Here is an 18,716-nt window from a genome sequence, read left to right on the forward strand (position 1 = left end):
GCGAAGTAGCTATCCACGGTCTGGTTTACCTTCTGGGCGTTGGTGAGGGCGACGCGAAGATTGTTGATCTTTGATCCGGAGGTGGAGGAGAACATGGTTGCAAGATATTTCTAGAGAGCAGCAGCAATGGGAATCGATACTACCTGGATCAGGACCTCCTTCGTCAAGTTGTTGAGGAGATAACCGAGCACGAGCTGGTCTTGCCTGACCCAGATCGCATGCTCGGGGTTGGTGATGGTGGAGTCCTTCCCCTCCTTGTGCTTCACAATGACTTGCTTTGCCGGCTCTGGATCAGACCCATCAAGGAGGCCATATAATCCAGTGCTACGAACTTGGGGAAGAATCTGGGCACGCCAAAGAATATAATTCTGGTGAGTGGGTTTTTCCATGACTTGTGTGGTTAGTGCTACAACAGAGGTTGAAGAAGACGCCATGGGTTTTGGTCCTTGGATATGGTTCCTGATCTGATGGTTTTGGCAATGGGTTTCGGTTTCTGAGTTCTGGAGATGGGTTTCTGTTTCTGGGTTCTGGCGATGGTATTCTCGATCGAAGTGGGTTTCTGGTTGGGTTTCGATAGCTAGACGTATTGGACGAGAGGGCTCTGATACCATATCGAATTCATTTTCCGGCCAACTCATCCAAAAGTCCGAACTGATGGAGAAAGGCGAGCAATATATTTCAACACTCTCCCTAACGTCTAGCCTTATTTAGTCCTTAGACGTGGGATCGATGTAGGCCGCAGGATCTTTTATTTTAATACTGCGTTGGCAGGGTCTTGAACTCAAGACCTGTTGCCTCGGATACCATGTAAGATTGGGTAAAAACTTCTTGCCGCGTCAGGCTGATGAGAGGCAAGGAAGGATTACAAAGAGACGTCGGTGCTAACAAGATATTTTTTTCGATAAAGGGCGCTTTATTATCTCAAAATGTAGCATCAAGCGATACAAAGCATTTAGAGTATCACCCGGCCTCTGCATAACTAGGATGCACACAGCCAAACATAAAAAACTTGACAAGAAAAAAAAATGAAATTCGGCAACAGTAGAGTCCTATAGACCGACACTATGCCTATGTCGAAACGGTTGGTGGACCGATGCGGAGATTATGCTGCCACCCATGTTGGGTAAAAATCTCCATAGCCACCTGCTCCAATCGCGTACACACCGCCTTGAATAGCGGTTGGTACTCTACATGTTGTAGCATAGACCACATACGAAGCTAGTGCGTACAACGGAAAATAACCTGCAGAGGAGAAGCATTTTTGTCATTAAAAACCAAATCGTTTCTACATAGCCAAAGCGACCATAGTAAGGCATATACTCCCACCCTTATTAGCGTTTTGAACCTATTTGAAATACCGTCCAACCAATAACCAAAAATATTGGCAACACTTGTGGGCAGATACAAATTTGACGCTATTTGGATGACTGACCACGTAGAAAACAATATGCGTCAGCCTAGGTCCTAGAACTATACATGTTAACACTAAAAACATTTAGTTCCTTTGGAAATAGCTCTATAATATATTTTTCTGCGCATCCAAAACGTCAGTTCTTCTTAGTTGATTTGCCTATGCACTTTATGATGTGTGAAGATAAACTTAGCTATGTTAACAGAAATGGAAGTTGTCAGTGAACAGTTGTTGTTTCTTTTTATCGTTAGAACACTTAGGGGTGCATTGGTACCCTTCATCTGTTCTTTATATAGTGCAGATATAACTTTGAAATCTATAAGTTTGGCTTCAAATTTTTACGGATTAATTACATTACTCCGGCTTTATAAAGACAGAAAACCCATGTACTGCAGTGACCAAAAGAAATGTACATTCTTTAATTAGTCCAATTGAGCTGGACAGAGATCGGTTAAGCAGGACGCCACCTTACTTCGGCCCCTAGCCGTTGATCTGCCGGCCATTATTTTATTTTTATTTTTATTTGGGCATATTTGAGCTATATCCCCAGCAGACCTATATTTATATTGCCTGTACTTAAACTTGTTGTATAGACGTGATGATTGCTTTATCTATAAAATGTAGCGAAAGACTCTTGTGGGGAGGTTTCCATCATGGCCTCTGGCCCCAGCAGGTATGAATATGGAGGTCACAGGAGATGGGAAGGTTCTTAGTAAGTTCGTTAAGTAGCACTTCAATCTCTAAATGCTGCTCATATAGTGCATGGACATATATGGTTTGTTTAGTCTAGTGATCAAGAGAAAGATTCAAACCTTGAACAATTGGTCCTGTCACGTCGGACCGGCTGCCGTAGCCTTTGCTCAGTCTCATTTCTGACGAACAATGAAAAAAATAGCGCGCTACAACAAAATAGCGCCGACCTCAAAATATGCTATTAGCGTGCTATATCACGCTATAGCGTGCTATTAGCGAGACATTGTACACCGATATATTTAGCGAGGCAATTCTTAATACGCTATAGCGTGCTATTAGCGACGCTATAGCGCGCTATTTTTTTCAGTGCTGACGAATCATTCAAACTAGAAGCCTGAATTTTCCGGGAACCTGCCCAACTTTGGACTCACCTTAAGCTATCTCTGTCCAAATGTCAATAATGGAGGTGTGATTGAAAAATCCAATAATTGAACGATAGGAGCATATGGTGTATATTGCCCACGCTAGTCAAAGTCGTCGTCGTCACTTGTACACCATATCTCGCGGGCGGTCTTTTTATGAGCAGCTAGTTGGATCTTGCTCTCCCTGACCCAGAGTGAACACATCCTACTCCTCCTTCTCTTGGATTGGAACACTGGATCTGCTCCAAGATCGATCCTGAACCAACCCAAGATAAGCAATGGCTCTAGTTGGTCAGGCTGCCATGGTTGCGCAGTTTGCAGGAGTGGACGCCTACGGGCTCATCAAGATGATCGCCGATGCGGCGCAGACGGTCCGGAGGAACAGAGCCACCTGCCTGCAGCTCGCGCGCCGCGCCAAGATGATCGGGGACCTGCTGCACCAGCTCCACGCCGCGCAGCTCATGCAGCAGCCGGAGACGAGGAACCCGATGGAGCAGCTCGAGGAGACACTCCGGCGCGCGCTGCTGCTCGTCAGGTCCTGCCAGGGCCGTGGATACCTCTACCGGTGCTTCATGGGGGCGCGGCACGCCGACGAGCTCCGCGAGGTGCAGGGTGAGATCACCTTCTACCTCCAGCTTTTCCCTCTCGTCAGCTACGTCGACACCACCCTCACCTGGGTCAGACTCCTCAACAAAGCTGGTGCTCCTGAACCTCCTTCATGCAAAGAGGTACAGCCAGTTTTAATTGTTTCTGATAAATCGAGCAGAAACTAAACTCAATACTCAAGTTCTCTCTTGCGCCTTCCTGATAATGGACAACTTATGCTTTGTCATCTGTTTCTTTCTTCCTTTGTACAGGCACCTGTGGTAAGACCATATTTTGTGCCGGATGAATGGTTCTTGCTAGTTTCTCATTCAGGAAGTATACCTTGGCACTGTATACACATGGTTTACATCCTTCTCTTCTTGTAATATCTACTAACCACCCGTCGGGCAAAATTTATCCTGGCATGTATCTGCAGGAGTTAAAATTGTTGTGCAACTGACCAGTTATTTCTTTTTTCTCATCACTTCACTGAAATGATTAGCAATTATCTAGCTAGCACAATGTTTCTGCAACTGCTAGTTAGCATTGTGCTTGTTATGTATTGCGTTCGCGCTCTTGTCTCTGGAGAATCTGGCTGGCATAGAGTGAAATTCAAGTTCACCCAATCCAAACCGCGGTTGTAAGTCGGTCATTCGTTCGTGTGCAAAATAGGTATGTTGGTATTTTCTTTTCCTTGCAGAAGATAAGATCATAGTTGAGAACTGACCATGAGAATCTTGTGTATTGTTGTTTGTTTGCCACTCGAGTTATTGGGTGTTGTTCATCTTGCATTCAAAAGCTTACATTTTGATCCATCAGGATCGCAAATTTCCAGTTTCGGAGGCACAGTCGCGGTTGCAGGTGCCATTGGATCATCAGTGTAAAGAAACTTCCATGCCCCCTTCACATGGTGCAAGTGCAACCCTCCAGGTTCAAAGGGTAGCCTGTGTATTGCATCACACATGACTTTGCTTGAAGGCCCTCTCTCATCTACATAAGCAAAGGTAGCTTTTCTACACCCACATTAATTATTTCAGGAAAAAGAATCATCGTAGCGAAAAATAGCAACGATAGCTCTTGGTGCCATTCTATGTCACATCTGATCTTGACTTATAATTTTTTTCACCCGCTTCAACCTCAGCTTTCTGAAGAGTAGGAGGCGAGCTCGGAAGCAGCAATAAGTCTCAAGCCCAGTGCCACTGTACAAATGATCCAGGCTTCAGAGCTGATAGAAAATTAGAAGAGCGAATATAGGACCTTTATCCGCAAAAAAAAAAAGAATATAGGACCTTGGTTGCAGCAAAACTTGCCTCCTTATTCAACTTCTTTTGATCCAAAGAAACCCGTTTTGCAGTGTCCGCGGCCATAGTTACAGATTTACATAAACTGCAGAGATAATACTGGTTCTCACACATGGTTCTTGTTTACCTTGTAACTTCGTATCGTACCTTGGAGTTTCTCTGTAACTGTGAATGACCATTAGGCGTACCTTGGAGTTTGTCGAAACAGGCATACGCCTCACTTTATACTAATAAAGCCATATGGCAAAATGATACTACCTCCGTCTAGCATACAAAAACATCTTATATTTTGAGACGGAGATAGTATAAGATATTGACGGAATCCTTGAGAGCTGGTAAAAAAAACACACTACAAAACAAGCAAAAACATGCTAAAAACGTGCAATTGTGCACCACTAAACGCCTCACGCATGCGGTCGAGATAAAGCATAGAAGACACGCCGTCACTCTCGAGGGATCCCCACACTCATTGATGACTCCCCCAAGAGGGACACGGAGCGAAGCGCCGCCACCGCCTTGCGAGCCGAAGCGGACGAAAGTTTCACCCTGAGTGTCAGGAGAGAAAGAGAGAGAGAGAGAGAGTCGGGCAGTGGCTCAAGAGGAGAGCGACACCCACATGCATCGCCAACGCCGACGTCGAGGTACCCACCAGATTGAGGGTTGCAGACCTACCCCAATGGAGAGCCCACATCAGCATACTGTGGACTCTAGATTCGAATCTAGAGTTAACATTCATTGCTTCGACAATTTGTTATGTCGTGGAACCTATAATGATGTGTTGTTCTTACTTGAAAAAACATACTTATGGTTATACCCTCTATGAAAGCATCCGTAAATACAAGGGAATAATTAAGATAACAATTGTTCCAACAACCCCTCATGCAATAGTTCGTAAACTTAGGGTTAGGTGATTTTTGTTTCTCCAACCACCCATTATAGATAAAGTAATTACACAACGCTCTCCTCTAGGCCCTTAACGGTGAAGTAATACACAGTCGACGTTCGCATATCACCACTAGAGAATTACTCCACAACATAATATTAGAACATTGAATGATATTCCACTTCACAAATAGCAACAAGGTTTATCCCATGTCCTCAGGAACATAATGGGCTACTCACATGACATCGTATGGACCATGATCAATGAATATGAATTATAATTAGCAATCTAAACATATAAATCTTCACAAATAAAACTTCTAAGCATCTACTACAGATAGTTATCAACACCAGGAAGTTATCTCAGTAAACGCTATGAGGTAATAGTTCATAGATTGAAAACTAGGGTTGGAGATGGATAACAGTGAAGCTGGCGCTAATGATGATGTTGATCCCCACGATGAACAAAGCGTTGGTGATGTCAAAATGCTTTGAATTCCCCCTTCCATAGGGAAGTTACTAGAGAAACAGCCCTCCGGGAGAAAAAAAGTGCTCCGTCTCCGTCCGCCTCGTTGATGGCGGCGAAAAATTCCTGTAAAATCCAGGACATGGTTTTAGGGTAATATAGGATCAACATGAACCATAGCTGGCGGGGGCATAAACTGCATCCCCTATGCTTGCTTTACATATGGCATGCTGCTTGAACATAAGGAGAAGCTTTAGCACATCTCTCCACCAGAAAGATCCCACCTTTTGCTCTCCAGGTAATCTGTTCTGATAATGTTTCTCCCAAATGATATTCACCCAAGGTGTGTCAGTCTTATTGAAGAACTTGTGCAGAAACTTGAGGAGAAGAGCCTTGTTATGTATGTGGAGATCTAATACCCCTAGACCTCCATGGTCCTTTGGTCTGCTGACTTTGTCCCAAGAAATAAGCACAGTACCCCTGTCCATTGTGCCATACTTTCTCCAAAAACAGTTCATAAGGTAAGAATTGATTTGTTTGATGACTATTTTGGGTATCATCAGAGTGCACATGAAGAAAGTAGGCATACTGGTGAAAATGGACTTAATAAGGGTCAATTTATCTCCAGATGATAGCATTGTAGAGCAACTCAGCAATCTATTCTCAATTCTGTTCAACATTGGTATGAAGTCTTCCACTCTAGGCTTTGTGAGACACAGTGGCAGTACAAGGTAGGTGTGGGGCAGTGTACCAATCTTGCAGCCTAATAGGTTGGAGAGTACATTCATTTTATCAGCAGGTGTGTTGATTGAGATCATAGTATGTCCGCCTCGTTGATGGCGGCGAAAAATTCCTGTAAAATCCAGGACATGGTTTTACGGTAATATAGGATCAACAGGAACCATATCTGGTGGGGGCCTCCTATGGGCACCACACACGCATACCACACAATCGGGGATGACCGAGTGTGCAGGCCGCATGCGCCCCATAGGCCCTCCCTAGGCAGGCTCAAGCACCCCTGTCTTTCTTTAGACATAAAAATAACTGCCATATTTGTTTTCTTGGAATTTTGGGTCTTTGGAAAATACTTTCCTCCATTTGTCCTAATTTTGCTCATTTTTTGCAAATTTCCGATAATCCCCCTCCTCCAGTAAATCATGGAAATTGAAGGGAAAATGCATTAGGATTGATCTATAATGTGCAAAATATCAATAATAAAGAGAAATTTATAATAATAAATAATGATACAAAATGGATGTATCAGGCCCCCAAGCTTATACCTCGCTTGTCCCCAAGCGAATGTCGAGCTTGGTAAAGTTGACAACAGGTTTATAAAGTGATAAGTCAATAATAAAGAATACATACATGGCATCATTACTATTTACTTTCGTGACTAAACATTATAAACATCAATCCCTTCTTACAGAAATTCCTATGAGGAGATCGTGACACCCTTTCAATGCAATAATTTAATAACAATTAAAAGTTTCTTGAGTGTAGCAGACATTATTCTCAGGTATTAAACAATTGCATTAATCTTATTTTTCCATAAGGGTCTTTGTCAAAGTTGTTGGTCAACAAATATCACATGCTCAATTATCTCTTAGTCTTTAAACAATTGGCTAGCACACATGAGCAAATTTTTAGGACAAATATAATTCAACTAGGCACAACGAAAAATAGACAGGATCCTGCTCCTTCCCTTGTTGTCTGGGAGCTGGTATGTAGCCCTGAAAATAATGGAGGCTTGGGTATCCTAAATCTGGGTGTGCAAAATGAGGCCCTATTGATGAAGCATGCAAACAAGCTTTACAACAAGATGGATGTACCACGGGTACAACTGAACTGGAATACTTATTATCACAATGGGGTTTCTCGTGCAACTTCTATTTGTGGATCTTTTTGGTGGAGCGACATCTGCAAGCTCATGGACAAGTTTAGAGTCGCCACCTTTGTTCAGGTTAATAAAGGTGACTCTGTTCTTTTTTGGTCTGACTGCAGGCAGGTTGGAAACTCAATTACCCCATTGCAACAGAGATTCCTCAGGTTGTTCTCATATGCCATTGACCCACTGGCTTCAGTTGGAGATTTTTTGGATTGCCAAAATTTAGATTCCATGTTCCACTTACCTCTATCTAATCCGGCCTATCAGGAGATACAAACAGACAAACATCGCATGGATAATTTAGAGCTAAATGAGGCTATGGAGGACTCTTGGCCGTGGAGGGATGGTGGCAAGATTTACACAGCAAAGAGATATTACACTTATTTCCACAAGCCCATTGTCTCTAACCCCATTTTGAATTGGATTTGGGCTCCTGGTTATACTATGAAAAATCATGGTTTTTGCATGGATGTTGGTGATGGATAGGTTAAATACACAAGACATGGTGGAAAGAGGGCACTAGAATGTCTCTGATTCAACTTCATGTGTGCTTTGTCCCACCCACACTAGGAAGGATAGGGACAATTTGTTCTTCTCCTATAATTTAAGTTACAAGGTTTGGTGCTACCTGCAGATTGATTGGTCCCCGGGTGTGGATATGAGGGATGTGGTTCTGGATGCAAGGAGAAGTTTTACCAAGCCTTTTTTTACTGAAGTGGTTTTCACTGCTTGCTGGAATATTTGGATTACGAGGAATGCCAAAGTTTTTAGGAATGAAAGGCCTAGTTTCAATAGATGGAGAGGAGCTTTTGTTCACGATATCTCTCTACTGGCTCATAGGATCAAGCCTAGATCTAGAGATGAGCTAATTAGGTGGGTGTCATTCTTGCCTCCTTGAGGCGAGTGTTGTTTTCCTTACCTTTGGACATAGTTTTCTCTTGTTTTCCCTAGGGCATGTAAATATTGTATCATGTTTGCCTTAATAAAATTAGGATGTGCGGGGCCCGTAGTACATGATAAAAAAGTGGACACAAGGAAGATGCGAAGTTTAGTATGTGCTTAGCTTCTCAACTTATTTATCAAAGAGATAATGTCAACAATAATGAATCAACATAATTATGCACATCAACAGTTTATATGTTCATGGATCTTTATTGTCTTTACTTTAAGAGATTATGATGGCTCAAGGGGTTGGCTCAACATAAAAATAAAAGGTAGACCCTTCGCAGACTTGATACATCTCAGACATATTTATAGTTTTTTATTATTTCATGTTATATTTATATCACTTTGGCATAGTTTCGGCACCAGTTTATATTATTTTTGTGGATTAACCTATTAACTCCTTGCCCAGTGCCAGTTGATGTTATCTGTTGTTTTTGGACTTTGCCGGAAAATAAATTTTATCAGACCAAAAAAATCCATAAAAAATCTGTGAAAGTTTCTAGTCCAGAAGGTTCCGAAGGTCACCGACATAGGCTAGGGGCTGGCCGCGGACCCCACATGGCCTCCCAACATGCCGGGGGCGTGCCCCTGCCGTGTGGCTTTCCTGGGGCTCCGTTCCATCGCCTCTTGGTTCCCATGCCTTTATATTCCTTTAAAACCCCTCATGAATTTAATTTACACCCTATTTTGTTAGTTGTCGCACAACTTTGTTTTTTTTCGTGATCCAATCTGAAGGTCTTTTTTGGAACTCATTTAGAGGGGGAAATCATCTCGGTAGCCATCTCCATCAACTACAGCTAGTCAGACCGCGGGGATCCGGAAAACAACATCTTGTTGCCAAATCATTAGAGAACACACACAAAATGAACACTACAACTGGCCAGACCGTGGGGACACGGAAAGCAACATACTTCGCTGAACTACCAACACGTCACATGAAAGGTAACAGGCATTCCCGGACTGAGGGAGTCCTGGACTAAGGGGTCCTCGGGCGTCCGGCCTGCTATCTATGGGCCGGATTGATGGGCTGTGAAGACATGAAGGCCGAAGACCGCACCCGTGTCCGGATTGGACTCTCCTTGGCGTGGAAGGCAAGCTTGGCGACCAACTATGAAGATTCCTTCTTATGTAACCGACTCCATGTAAACCCTAGATCCCCCCGTTGTCTATATAAACCAGAGGGGTTAGTCCGGAAAGGACACATACACATTACCATAGTCATACAGGCTAGACTTCTAGGGTTTAGCCATTACGATCTCGTGGTAGATCCACTCTTGTAATACTCATATTCATCAAGATCAATCAAGCAGGAAGTAGGGTATTACCTCCATAGAGAGGGCCCGAACCTGGGTAAACCTCGTGTCCCCCGTCTCCTGTTACCATCGATCCTAGACACACAGTTCGGGACCCCCTACCCGAGATCCGCTGGTTTTGACACCGACATTGGTGCTTTCATTGAGAGTTCCACTGTACCGTCGGCAAAAGGTTTGATGGCCCCTTCAACCGTCGATAATGACGCTGTCCAAGGAAGAACCTTCCTCCCCGGACAGATTTTTGTGTTCGGCGACTTCGTACTACGGGCCAACTCGCTTGGCCGTCTGGAGCAGATCGATAGCTACGCCCCTGGCCACCAGGTCAGATTTGGAAGCTTGAACTACGTCGCGGATACCCGTGGAGACCTGATCTTCAATGGGTTTGAAACCACAGCAATCGCTCCCCCTCGTCCTGATGAACATGACTTATATCTGTTATTGGATTACATCCAGGAGATGGATCCTGTCGCTGCAACGGCCTCAGAACCGAAGCAGATCGTGCCCTCCGAGGCCACAAAGTCCGCGGCGTCGGAGCCGCACACGGACTCGACATCCTGCAATGTTTGCGTCAATGGAACTCCGGACTCGTCTCCGGCTATAAGTTCCGGACCAGGTACGTCTGCGGACACCGAGCTGGATCGGTTATCGATTTTCGAATTCAGCGTCGCAGACATCTTCCAGCACTCACCTTTTGGTGACGTACTAAACTCTTTAAAGAACTTGTCCTTGGAGGAGGACTCACAGCCGAACTATGTTCGATTTGAGCTAGAGGCGGATGACGAGGAATTTTGCTTCCCACCTGCCACCCACTTCATAGCCACTGTCGATGACTTAACCGACGTGCTTGACTGTGGCTTCGAAGACATCGACGGTATGGACGACGATGCCGGCAAGGAGCAGGGCCAAGACCCGCCATTCACTGGTTGTTGGACGGCCACCTCTTCATACGACGTGTACATGGTTGATACACCTAAAGGATCTGGTGACGACAAAGAAGAGCCAGATGCGAATAAACCCTCTGAGACGCAGTCCAAGCGCCGGCGGCCCAAACGCCACTCTAAGCCTCGTCGCTCAAAGGACGGCAACACTGGCACCGGAGAAAATAGTACTCCGGGCGATGCCGAAAATAATGAAGACCATGTTGGAGCTGCATCCAAACAGGAAGAACACGACAATGGGCAAGATAACCCTGATGAACAGGCCCCAGAATATGACTCGGAGGATGATAGTTACTGTCCACCCTTCGAGGAGGAGACAAGCCTCGGCAACGAAGACTTCATCGTGCCTGAGGATCCTCTGGAGCAGGAGCGCTTTAAGCTTCAGCTCATAGCCACTGCAAAGAGCCTAAAAAAGAAACAGCAGCAGCTTCAAGCTGAGCAAGATCTGCTCGTCGACAGATGGACTGATGTCCTGACAGCCGAAGAATACGGCCTCAAGCGCCTAGCCAAGAGCTACCCGAAACACAGACGGCTACCTCAATTCGACGAGGAGGCGCCGGAGGACACATCTCCCTCGCGTAATGCGGAACGACCACCACGTGGTCGAGACAGGGCAGCCGACCAGCCACCCCGCGGTTGGGATAAAGCGGCAACTCAGGCCGAACAGCAGCTTGCCCCACCACCCTGTAAAAATAGAGACGAAAGAGTTCGGGGCCATACGTACGACCTCCGGTAGACCCTGGATAGTAGAGCAGGAGATACAAGATCGATCTACGGATTGCGAGGACGTGCCTCGAGGCACGACGATGGCTACCTATTCGGACGCGACAAACCTAACCACGCCCGGGCCGAATGCCGCAGACGGACTCCATCAGAGCTACGCCATGATGCGGCCCGATATAGAGGCGCCGCACACCCTCTCTGCTTCATAGATGAAGTACTGGATCACGAATTCCCCGAGGGGTTCAAGCCCGTCAATATCGAATCATACGACGGCACAACCGATCCCGCAGTGTGGATCGAAGATTTTATTCTCCACATCCACATGGCCCGAGGAGATGACCTCCACGCCATCAAATACCTCCCATTAAAGCTCAAAGGACCAGCTCGACACTGGTTAAATAGCCTGCCTGAGAATTCCATCGGCAGATGGGAGGACTTGGAAGAGGCTTTCCTTGATAACTTCCAAGGAACTTATGTCCGGCCACCAGATGCCGATGACCTAAGCCACATAGTTCAACAACCTGGAGAATCAGCCAGAAAATTCTGGACTAGGTTCCTAAGCAAAAAGAACCAGATCGTTGACTGTCCGTATGCCGAGGCCCTAGCAGCCTTCAAACACAGCATCCGTGACGAATGGCTAGCACGCCAACTCGGCCAAGAAAAGCCGAAGTCTATGGCAGCCCTTACGGCACTCATGACCCGCTTTTGCCAAAACACAGCCAGCGAGGCAGGCCCCACTAAGGCCAAGAACAGCACCGGCAAGCTCCGGCGCAATAGACGCAAACGCCAAAGCAATGGCGACACACACCGATGACACCACAGTCAACGCCGGATTTAGTGGCTCCAAGTCCGGCCAGCGGAAGAAGCCCTACAGGAGGAACAATGAGGGACGTTCCAGCCTGGACCGCATACTCGACCGTCCGTGCCAGATACACGGCACCCCAGACAAACAAGCCAATCACACCAACAGAGATTGTTGGGTCTTCAAACAGGCTGGCAAGTTAAATGCCGAGAACAAGGAAAAGGGATCACAAAGTGAGGACGAGGACGAGGAGCCCCGACAGCCGAACACCGGGGGGCATAAGAAATCCCCCCCCCCTTCCCCAAGTCAAAACGGTGAACATGATATACGCTACACACATCCCCAAAAAGGAGCGCAAGCGAGCGCTTAGGGACGTCTACGCGGTAGAGCCAGTCGCCCCCAAATTCAATCCGTGGTCATCATTCCCGATCACCTTCGATCGTCGAGATCACCCAACTAGTATCCGCCATTGCGGCTCAGCCGCACTAGTCCTCGACCCAATTATTGACGGGTTTCACCTAACACGAGTCCTGATGGACGGCGGTAGCAACCTCAACCTGCTTTATCAGGACACAGTGCGGAAGATGGGCATTAACCCCTCACGAATCAAACCAACAAAGACTACCTTTAAAGGAGTCATACCAGGCGTAGAGGCCCGCTGTACGGGCTCAATAACGCTGGAGGTGGTCTTCGGTTCCCCGGACAACTTCCGAAGTGAAGAGTTAATCTTCGATATCGTCCCCTTCTGCAGCGGCTATCACGCACTGCTCGGACGAACTGCGTTTGCTAGATTCAACGCAGTGCCACACTATGCTTATCTCAAGCTCAAGATGCCCGGTCCACGCGGCGTCATAACAGTCAATGGCAATACAGAGCGCTCCCTCCGAACAGAGGAGCACACCGCCGCCCTAGCAGCAGAAGTACAGAGCGGCCTTCTCAAGCAGCACCATAGTACGGCTGTCGATCCCTCGGACATCATTAAGAGGTTCCGGACTACACTGCAACAGGACGGTGCGGCTCGTCAAGAGCTCGATTAGCAATTCGGCCTCCGTCCCGGTCCCGATGATGTAGTGGCATTCGTACCACGCGTACACAATTATGCACTCAAAATTCCATGGACATCGACGGAGGCACAAGTTAATCCGGGATCTACAGTTCGGCCAGACCGACCCCGGACACACATACTTTCACATTTTCTTCTTGTTTCAGGTTCCTTTTCCCGCGGGCCTGGTCACCAGTCCTTTCAAAGGATTGGCATACAACGGAGGCAAGCATCACAGATGTGTAGGGTACCTCCATACATTCTTCTTGACGGTATTCATACTTATTTCTCAGGACCCGCACGCTGCGCCCTATTGATTCCGGCATGTTAAATAGCCCAGATACTTCTCGCACCATCTGTACAAGATACGTCTTGACGTATCATCCAGTTATAATAAAAATGGTTCGTGGCCCAGTTTCTGTGGTTTTCGCTTCTTACTTCGTTTTATTTCGATCTGCTTATTTGCTGCATCGATACTCTTCTGTACGTTTCATATTCGCCAAGGGCTACTTGTCGCCCCACAATACGGCAGCAAAGTCCGAACACTTCTTATATATAAGTTCGGCACCCCGAATTTAGCATTATATTCATTGGCTCCGAATCATGTCTTTGGTCAATAGTTGGGTTGCCCGGCTCCTGTGCTTGCTACCCTACGTTCTGCTCTATCGGCTAGGGTAGTAAAGGGAGAACTACTGCGATTGTGCCCTGGCCTTGACTGGATGAGCACCTCAGTAGAGAAAGCCGAAAACTGACTGTCATGATACGGCGAGAGCCGGTCAGCTATTCGAGGGTTACAAAATCGTTGGAGATTTTTTCCGCGTCATGCGAAGGATCGGCACTTCCCGATCAGATGCTGACAGCACCCTGGCTTGGACCAGGGGCTGCGCACTTGCTTAATTATAAAACTCCTATGGCTAAGTGAGGGCGTTTAAGCCGTACAGTCTGATTACCTTGTTCGTTGCGCTAAACAACTCCTCCAAAGGACCATATAATTGGATCAAGATTGTTTAGAATCCATCCCGAACACCTCCGTACTACCTACGCGAGGGCAGAAGCCGACGACTGGCCAACCCTCAGATTACAAATAACACGGCCGCACAGGAGGAAACAATTCAAAGCATAATAAAATTATTTTACAAAAACCGGCTTTGTTCCCACAATACAAGGCAAAGGCAACATGAATACATTTATTCAAATACAATGTCCTGCGAACATTGCGCCACCACAAGTCGAGACCCCTCTACGACATCCGCGAAATATCGCTCGGGTGTGCGGTGCTCCTTGCCCTCTGGCGGCCCGCTGGCAACTTCAACAGTGTTCATCTTCACCCACGACATCTTGCATCGAGCGAAGGCCATAAGGGCACCTTCAATAAAGGCGGAGCGCTTTATGACGTCCAGCCGAGGACAGGCGTTCACCATCCGCCTCACGAGTCCGAAGTAGCTGCCAGGCATAGCTTCGGCTGGCCATAGCCGGATTGTCAAATCCTTCATGGCTAATTCAGCCACCCTGTGCAGCTCCACCAGCTGTTTCAGCTGATCGATGAAGGACACGAGAGGCTCTGACACCGCATATTGCGACCAGAAGAGCTTCTCCGTGGAACCCCCTACTTCGGCTCGATAGAACTCCACGGCGTCCGATACACTGTGTCGTAGATCAGCAAAAGCCCCTGGGGAACTCCGAACCCGGGTTAGTAAAAGGTACTGCTTCTCCGCATACTTGCTTTGCATCTTGAAAGCCTTACTCGCCGTGGTCTTCTTGGCCTCCTGGATCTCCTGGAGGGCGGCCTGGGCCTCATTCCGTGCGGTCTCTCCACGCTCTGAAGAGCCTTGGTGATCTCGGCCCCTTGAGCCGATGCATCATTCTCCAAGGTCTGATATTTGTTAACCGCATCCTAGAGCTCCTGCTGGACTTCTTTGACCCAGGCCTTTAGCTTCTTACGGGCGGCTTGCTGCTGGACAGCCTTCTCCTCGGCCTCGCCCAGGGCCTTCCTCAGGGCCTCGACCTCGGTCGCGGCCTCTGCACGTATCACAATACCGCTGTCAATATACAACGGTTATTCTTTCCCGAACATATAGCAGGTCGTTCCTCACCTTGCTTCTCCTGGAGCCGAATTCTAACCTCACCGAGCTCGTTCTCGGTCCGCTCTAGCCTCCGCTTCAGTCGGAGACCTTGGCAGCATGTGAAGTCGCGGCCAACAGGGACGCCTGCTTATCAATACATATTCAGTCAGCCTCTTATAATTAAGGATTGATCCTCTGTCCGGTTCTTCGCGCCAAACACCGGACAGTGTCTCAGGGGCTACGGACTACACGGGGTTTTTCTCTTTCTTACCTCGAAACCTGTTAACAGGCTGCTGCAGGCTTCATTCAGTCCGATCTTGGTTGACTGAACCTTCTCGATCATCGCACCCATAAGGACACGGTGCTCGTCCACGACGGAGGCGCTTCGCAGCGCCCCTATCAGGTCATCCGGCGCTCCTGGATGGACAGGAGCCACCGGTGGAGGCGGCGCACCCCCCTCCTTCAAAGGGGGCTGCTCGCCCAACTCCGGAGACATATGGGTCTCCGGAATCATATTCGGCTGAGGGCCGAACTGGATACGGCCCTCTTCGCTAGTCTCCATGGGGATTGGCTCCCCCATGTGTCCGGCAGTGGAGGTCTCGCCTTGTGGCGCCTCCCGAACAACGTCCTGGGCTCCTCCCTTCGGAGCGGTCCTCTGGGACAGCACTTCTGTGTCGTCCCTGGCCCCGGGGGAGTAAGCAGTCGGTGGCGACATGCTCGCCATCTCCCATGGAGCCAACGAACCTCCAGAGGAGGATCGCTGGATAAGGTCACAGGCCGGACTGCAATAGTGTAGTTAACCATATTAAAATAATAAAGAGAAAGGGCTGGATGTGCGCATAAATATGCCATGTCACTTACGATGCGGCCTGGGGCTTAGTGTGGGGGCGTCGTTCCAGACTACTGTCAACGTCCCACGCAGTATTGACCGCTGGGGCGCCCTTCCCCTTTTTGGGCGCTTTCGCCTCCGGATGTGCCGAGGCCGCCCTCTTCTTCTTCTTCTTCTCCTCAGGTGGAGGGTTGTTTTCCTCCTCCTCCTCCTCTTCCTCGTCATTGTCCTCAGGGATAGAGGAATGGGCCTCGTCGTCTTCGGACGTCGCGTCCGAAGTGCCCTTGCGACGGGGGCCACTCTTGGCCCCCTTGGCCTTCTTCTTGGCCTTCTTCTCCGGCGCCTTATATGGCGCCGGCACCAGCATCTTCGCCAGGCGCGGGATGACCGGTTCTTCAGGCAGCGGAGCCGAACACTGGATCCGCTTCGCCCTCTCCACCCAGTCCTAAGGGAGCAACACTAAAATCTCAGACATCATCCTCGAAACATTTAAGTTGGGGATACGTCAAAAGTAACATACCTCGCTGGCGGGGTGTTTACAATTGTGACCACGGTCTGAATCTGTGGCCGGCGGTTTCTCGTTGCCCTTAAAGAGCAACTTCCAGGCATCTTCATGGGTAGTCTCGAAGAGCCTCACCAGGGTCCGATGCTTCTTCGGGTTGAAATCCCACAGAGGCCGTCCTCTGCGCTGGCATGGAAGAATCCGGCGAACTAGCATCACCTGGATCACATCGACGAGCTTGACGTCCTTGGCTATCATGCTCTGAACGCGTGTCTGCAACGCTCTCAGCTCATCAGACGAACACCAGCCCAGACTCTTCTCGACCCAAGAGGTGAGCCGCATGGGAGCACCGGAGCGGAATTCGGCAGCCGCGGCCCAGGTGGTGCCGCGGGGTTCTGTGATGTAGAACCATTGTCTCTGCCACTCCTTTACTGTCTCCACAAAAATACCTTTCAGCCAGGAGACGTTGGGCAGCTTGCTCACCATGGCTCCTCCGCACTCCGCGTGCTGGCCGTCTACCACCTTCGGCTTCACGTTGAAAACTTTGAGCCACAGCCCGAAGTGGGGGTGGATGCGGAGGAAGGCCTCGCACACGACGATAAACGCCGAGATGTTGAGGAAGGAATTCGGGGAGAGATCATGGAAATCTACCCCGTAATAATACATTAGCTCGCGGACGAAGGGGTGGAGTGGAAACCCTAGCCCGCAGAAGAAATGGGGGATGAATACTACCCTCTCTGTGGGCTCCGGCATCGGCACGACTTGTCCCTCGGCTGGCAGACGATGGGCGATCTCCTTCGCCAAATATCCGGCCGCCCGAAGCTCAGTAATGTCCTCCTCCTTGACGGAGGAGACCATCCACTTGCCCTGACCACCGGATCCGGACATGGTTGCTTGAGTGGAAAGGAGATGAGAACTTGGGCGCTGGAGCTTGAGATCGGAAAGGCGGAGACGGAGAGAGAGCGTGAGAAGAGGAAGAGGGAATCCTTATCCCCTTATAAAGGCAGCAAATATTAAACGCCTCCTCACTCGCCTTAGGGTTCGCCTGTTCCCAAGGGCTGTATAAACGGCATGGTTGGGTTACCCATGCCCACATCGATGAGAATCCCACAATAAGGGGACACGATCTCTGCTTCGACAAGACATGCCAATAGCAACCGCGTCTCAAAACATGGGATGGCAGAAGAAAAATGGTTCGAAATTATGACCGGACAGACACGATGTCGCGTTGTAAAGAAGCTGTCAACAGATTAGATTCGTGCAAATATTATATTCTCTTTGCGGTTGTGTATGGTGTGTGTAACAGGTCCGGATACAATCATCGCATCCGAAGACTATTCTGGAGTTCGGAAGGAGGGAACCCGCCTTGCAATGCCGAAGACAAATCTGCGCGCCGGACTCCTCGTCATTGAAGCCAGGTTCAGGGGCTACTGAGGGAGTCCTGGACTAAGGGGTCCTCGGGCGTCCGACCTGCTATCTATGGGCCAGACTGATGGGCTGTGAATACATGAAGGCCGAAGACCGCACCCGTGTCCGGATTGGACTCTCCTTGGCGTGGAAGGCAAGCTTGGCGACCAACTATGAAGATTCCTTCTTATGTAACCGACTCCATGTAAACCCTAGATCCCCCCGGTGTCTATATAAACTGGAGGGGTTAGTCCGAAAAGGACACATACACATTACCATAGTCATACAGGCTAGACTTCTAGGGTTTAGCCATTACGATCTCGTGGTAGATCCACTCTTGTACTACTCATATTCATCAAGATCAATCAAGCAGGAAGTAGGGTATTACCTCCATAGAGAGGGCCCGAACCTGGGTAAACATCGTGAAACATCGTGTCCCCCATCTCATGTTACCATCGATCCTAGACGCACAGTTCGGGACCCCCTACCCGAGATCCGCCGGTTTTG

The 18,716-nt window shown here is 48.3% G+C and overlaps 1 protein-coding gene across 2 annotated transcripts; it reads left to right on the top strand.

Moving 5' to 3' along the window:
* Positions 1 to 2,630: 2,630 nt before the first annotated feature.
* On the top strand, positions 2,631 to 4,669 carry LOC123096850 (cell number regulator 13). Of its 2 annotated transcripts, XM_044518645.1 has the most exons (4): positions 2,631 to 3,254; positions 3,384 to 3,783; positions 3,931 to 4,115; positions 4,253 to 4,669. In XM_044518645.1, exons 1-2 carry the CDS (start codon positions 2,805 to 2,807, stop codon positions 3,495 to 3,497), a joined length of 564 nt encoding a protein of 187 aa, XP_044374580.1. In that variant the 5' UTR covers positions 2,631 to 2,804; the 3' UTR covers positions 3,498 to 3,783; positions 3,931 to 4,115; positions 4,253 to 4,669. The 2 variants fall into 2 exon arrangements, with proteins under 2 accessions (XP_044374580.1, XP_044374579.1); XM_044518644.1 differs by having other exon boundaries at positions 3,384 to 4,115.
* The last annotated feature ends 14,047 nt before the right edge of the window (positions 4,670 to 18,716 follow it).

The sequence above is a fragment of the Triticum aestivum genome, chromosome 4D, assembly GCF_018294505.1.
Source record: "Triticum aestivum cultivar Chinese Spring chromosome 4D, IWGSC CS RefSeq v2.1, whole genome shotgun sequence".
Taxonomy (NCBI): Eukaryota; Viridiplantae; Streptophyta; class Magnoliopsida; order Poales; family Poaceae; genus Triticum; species Triticum aestivum.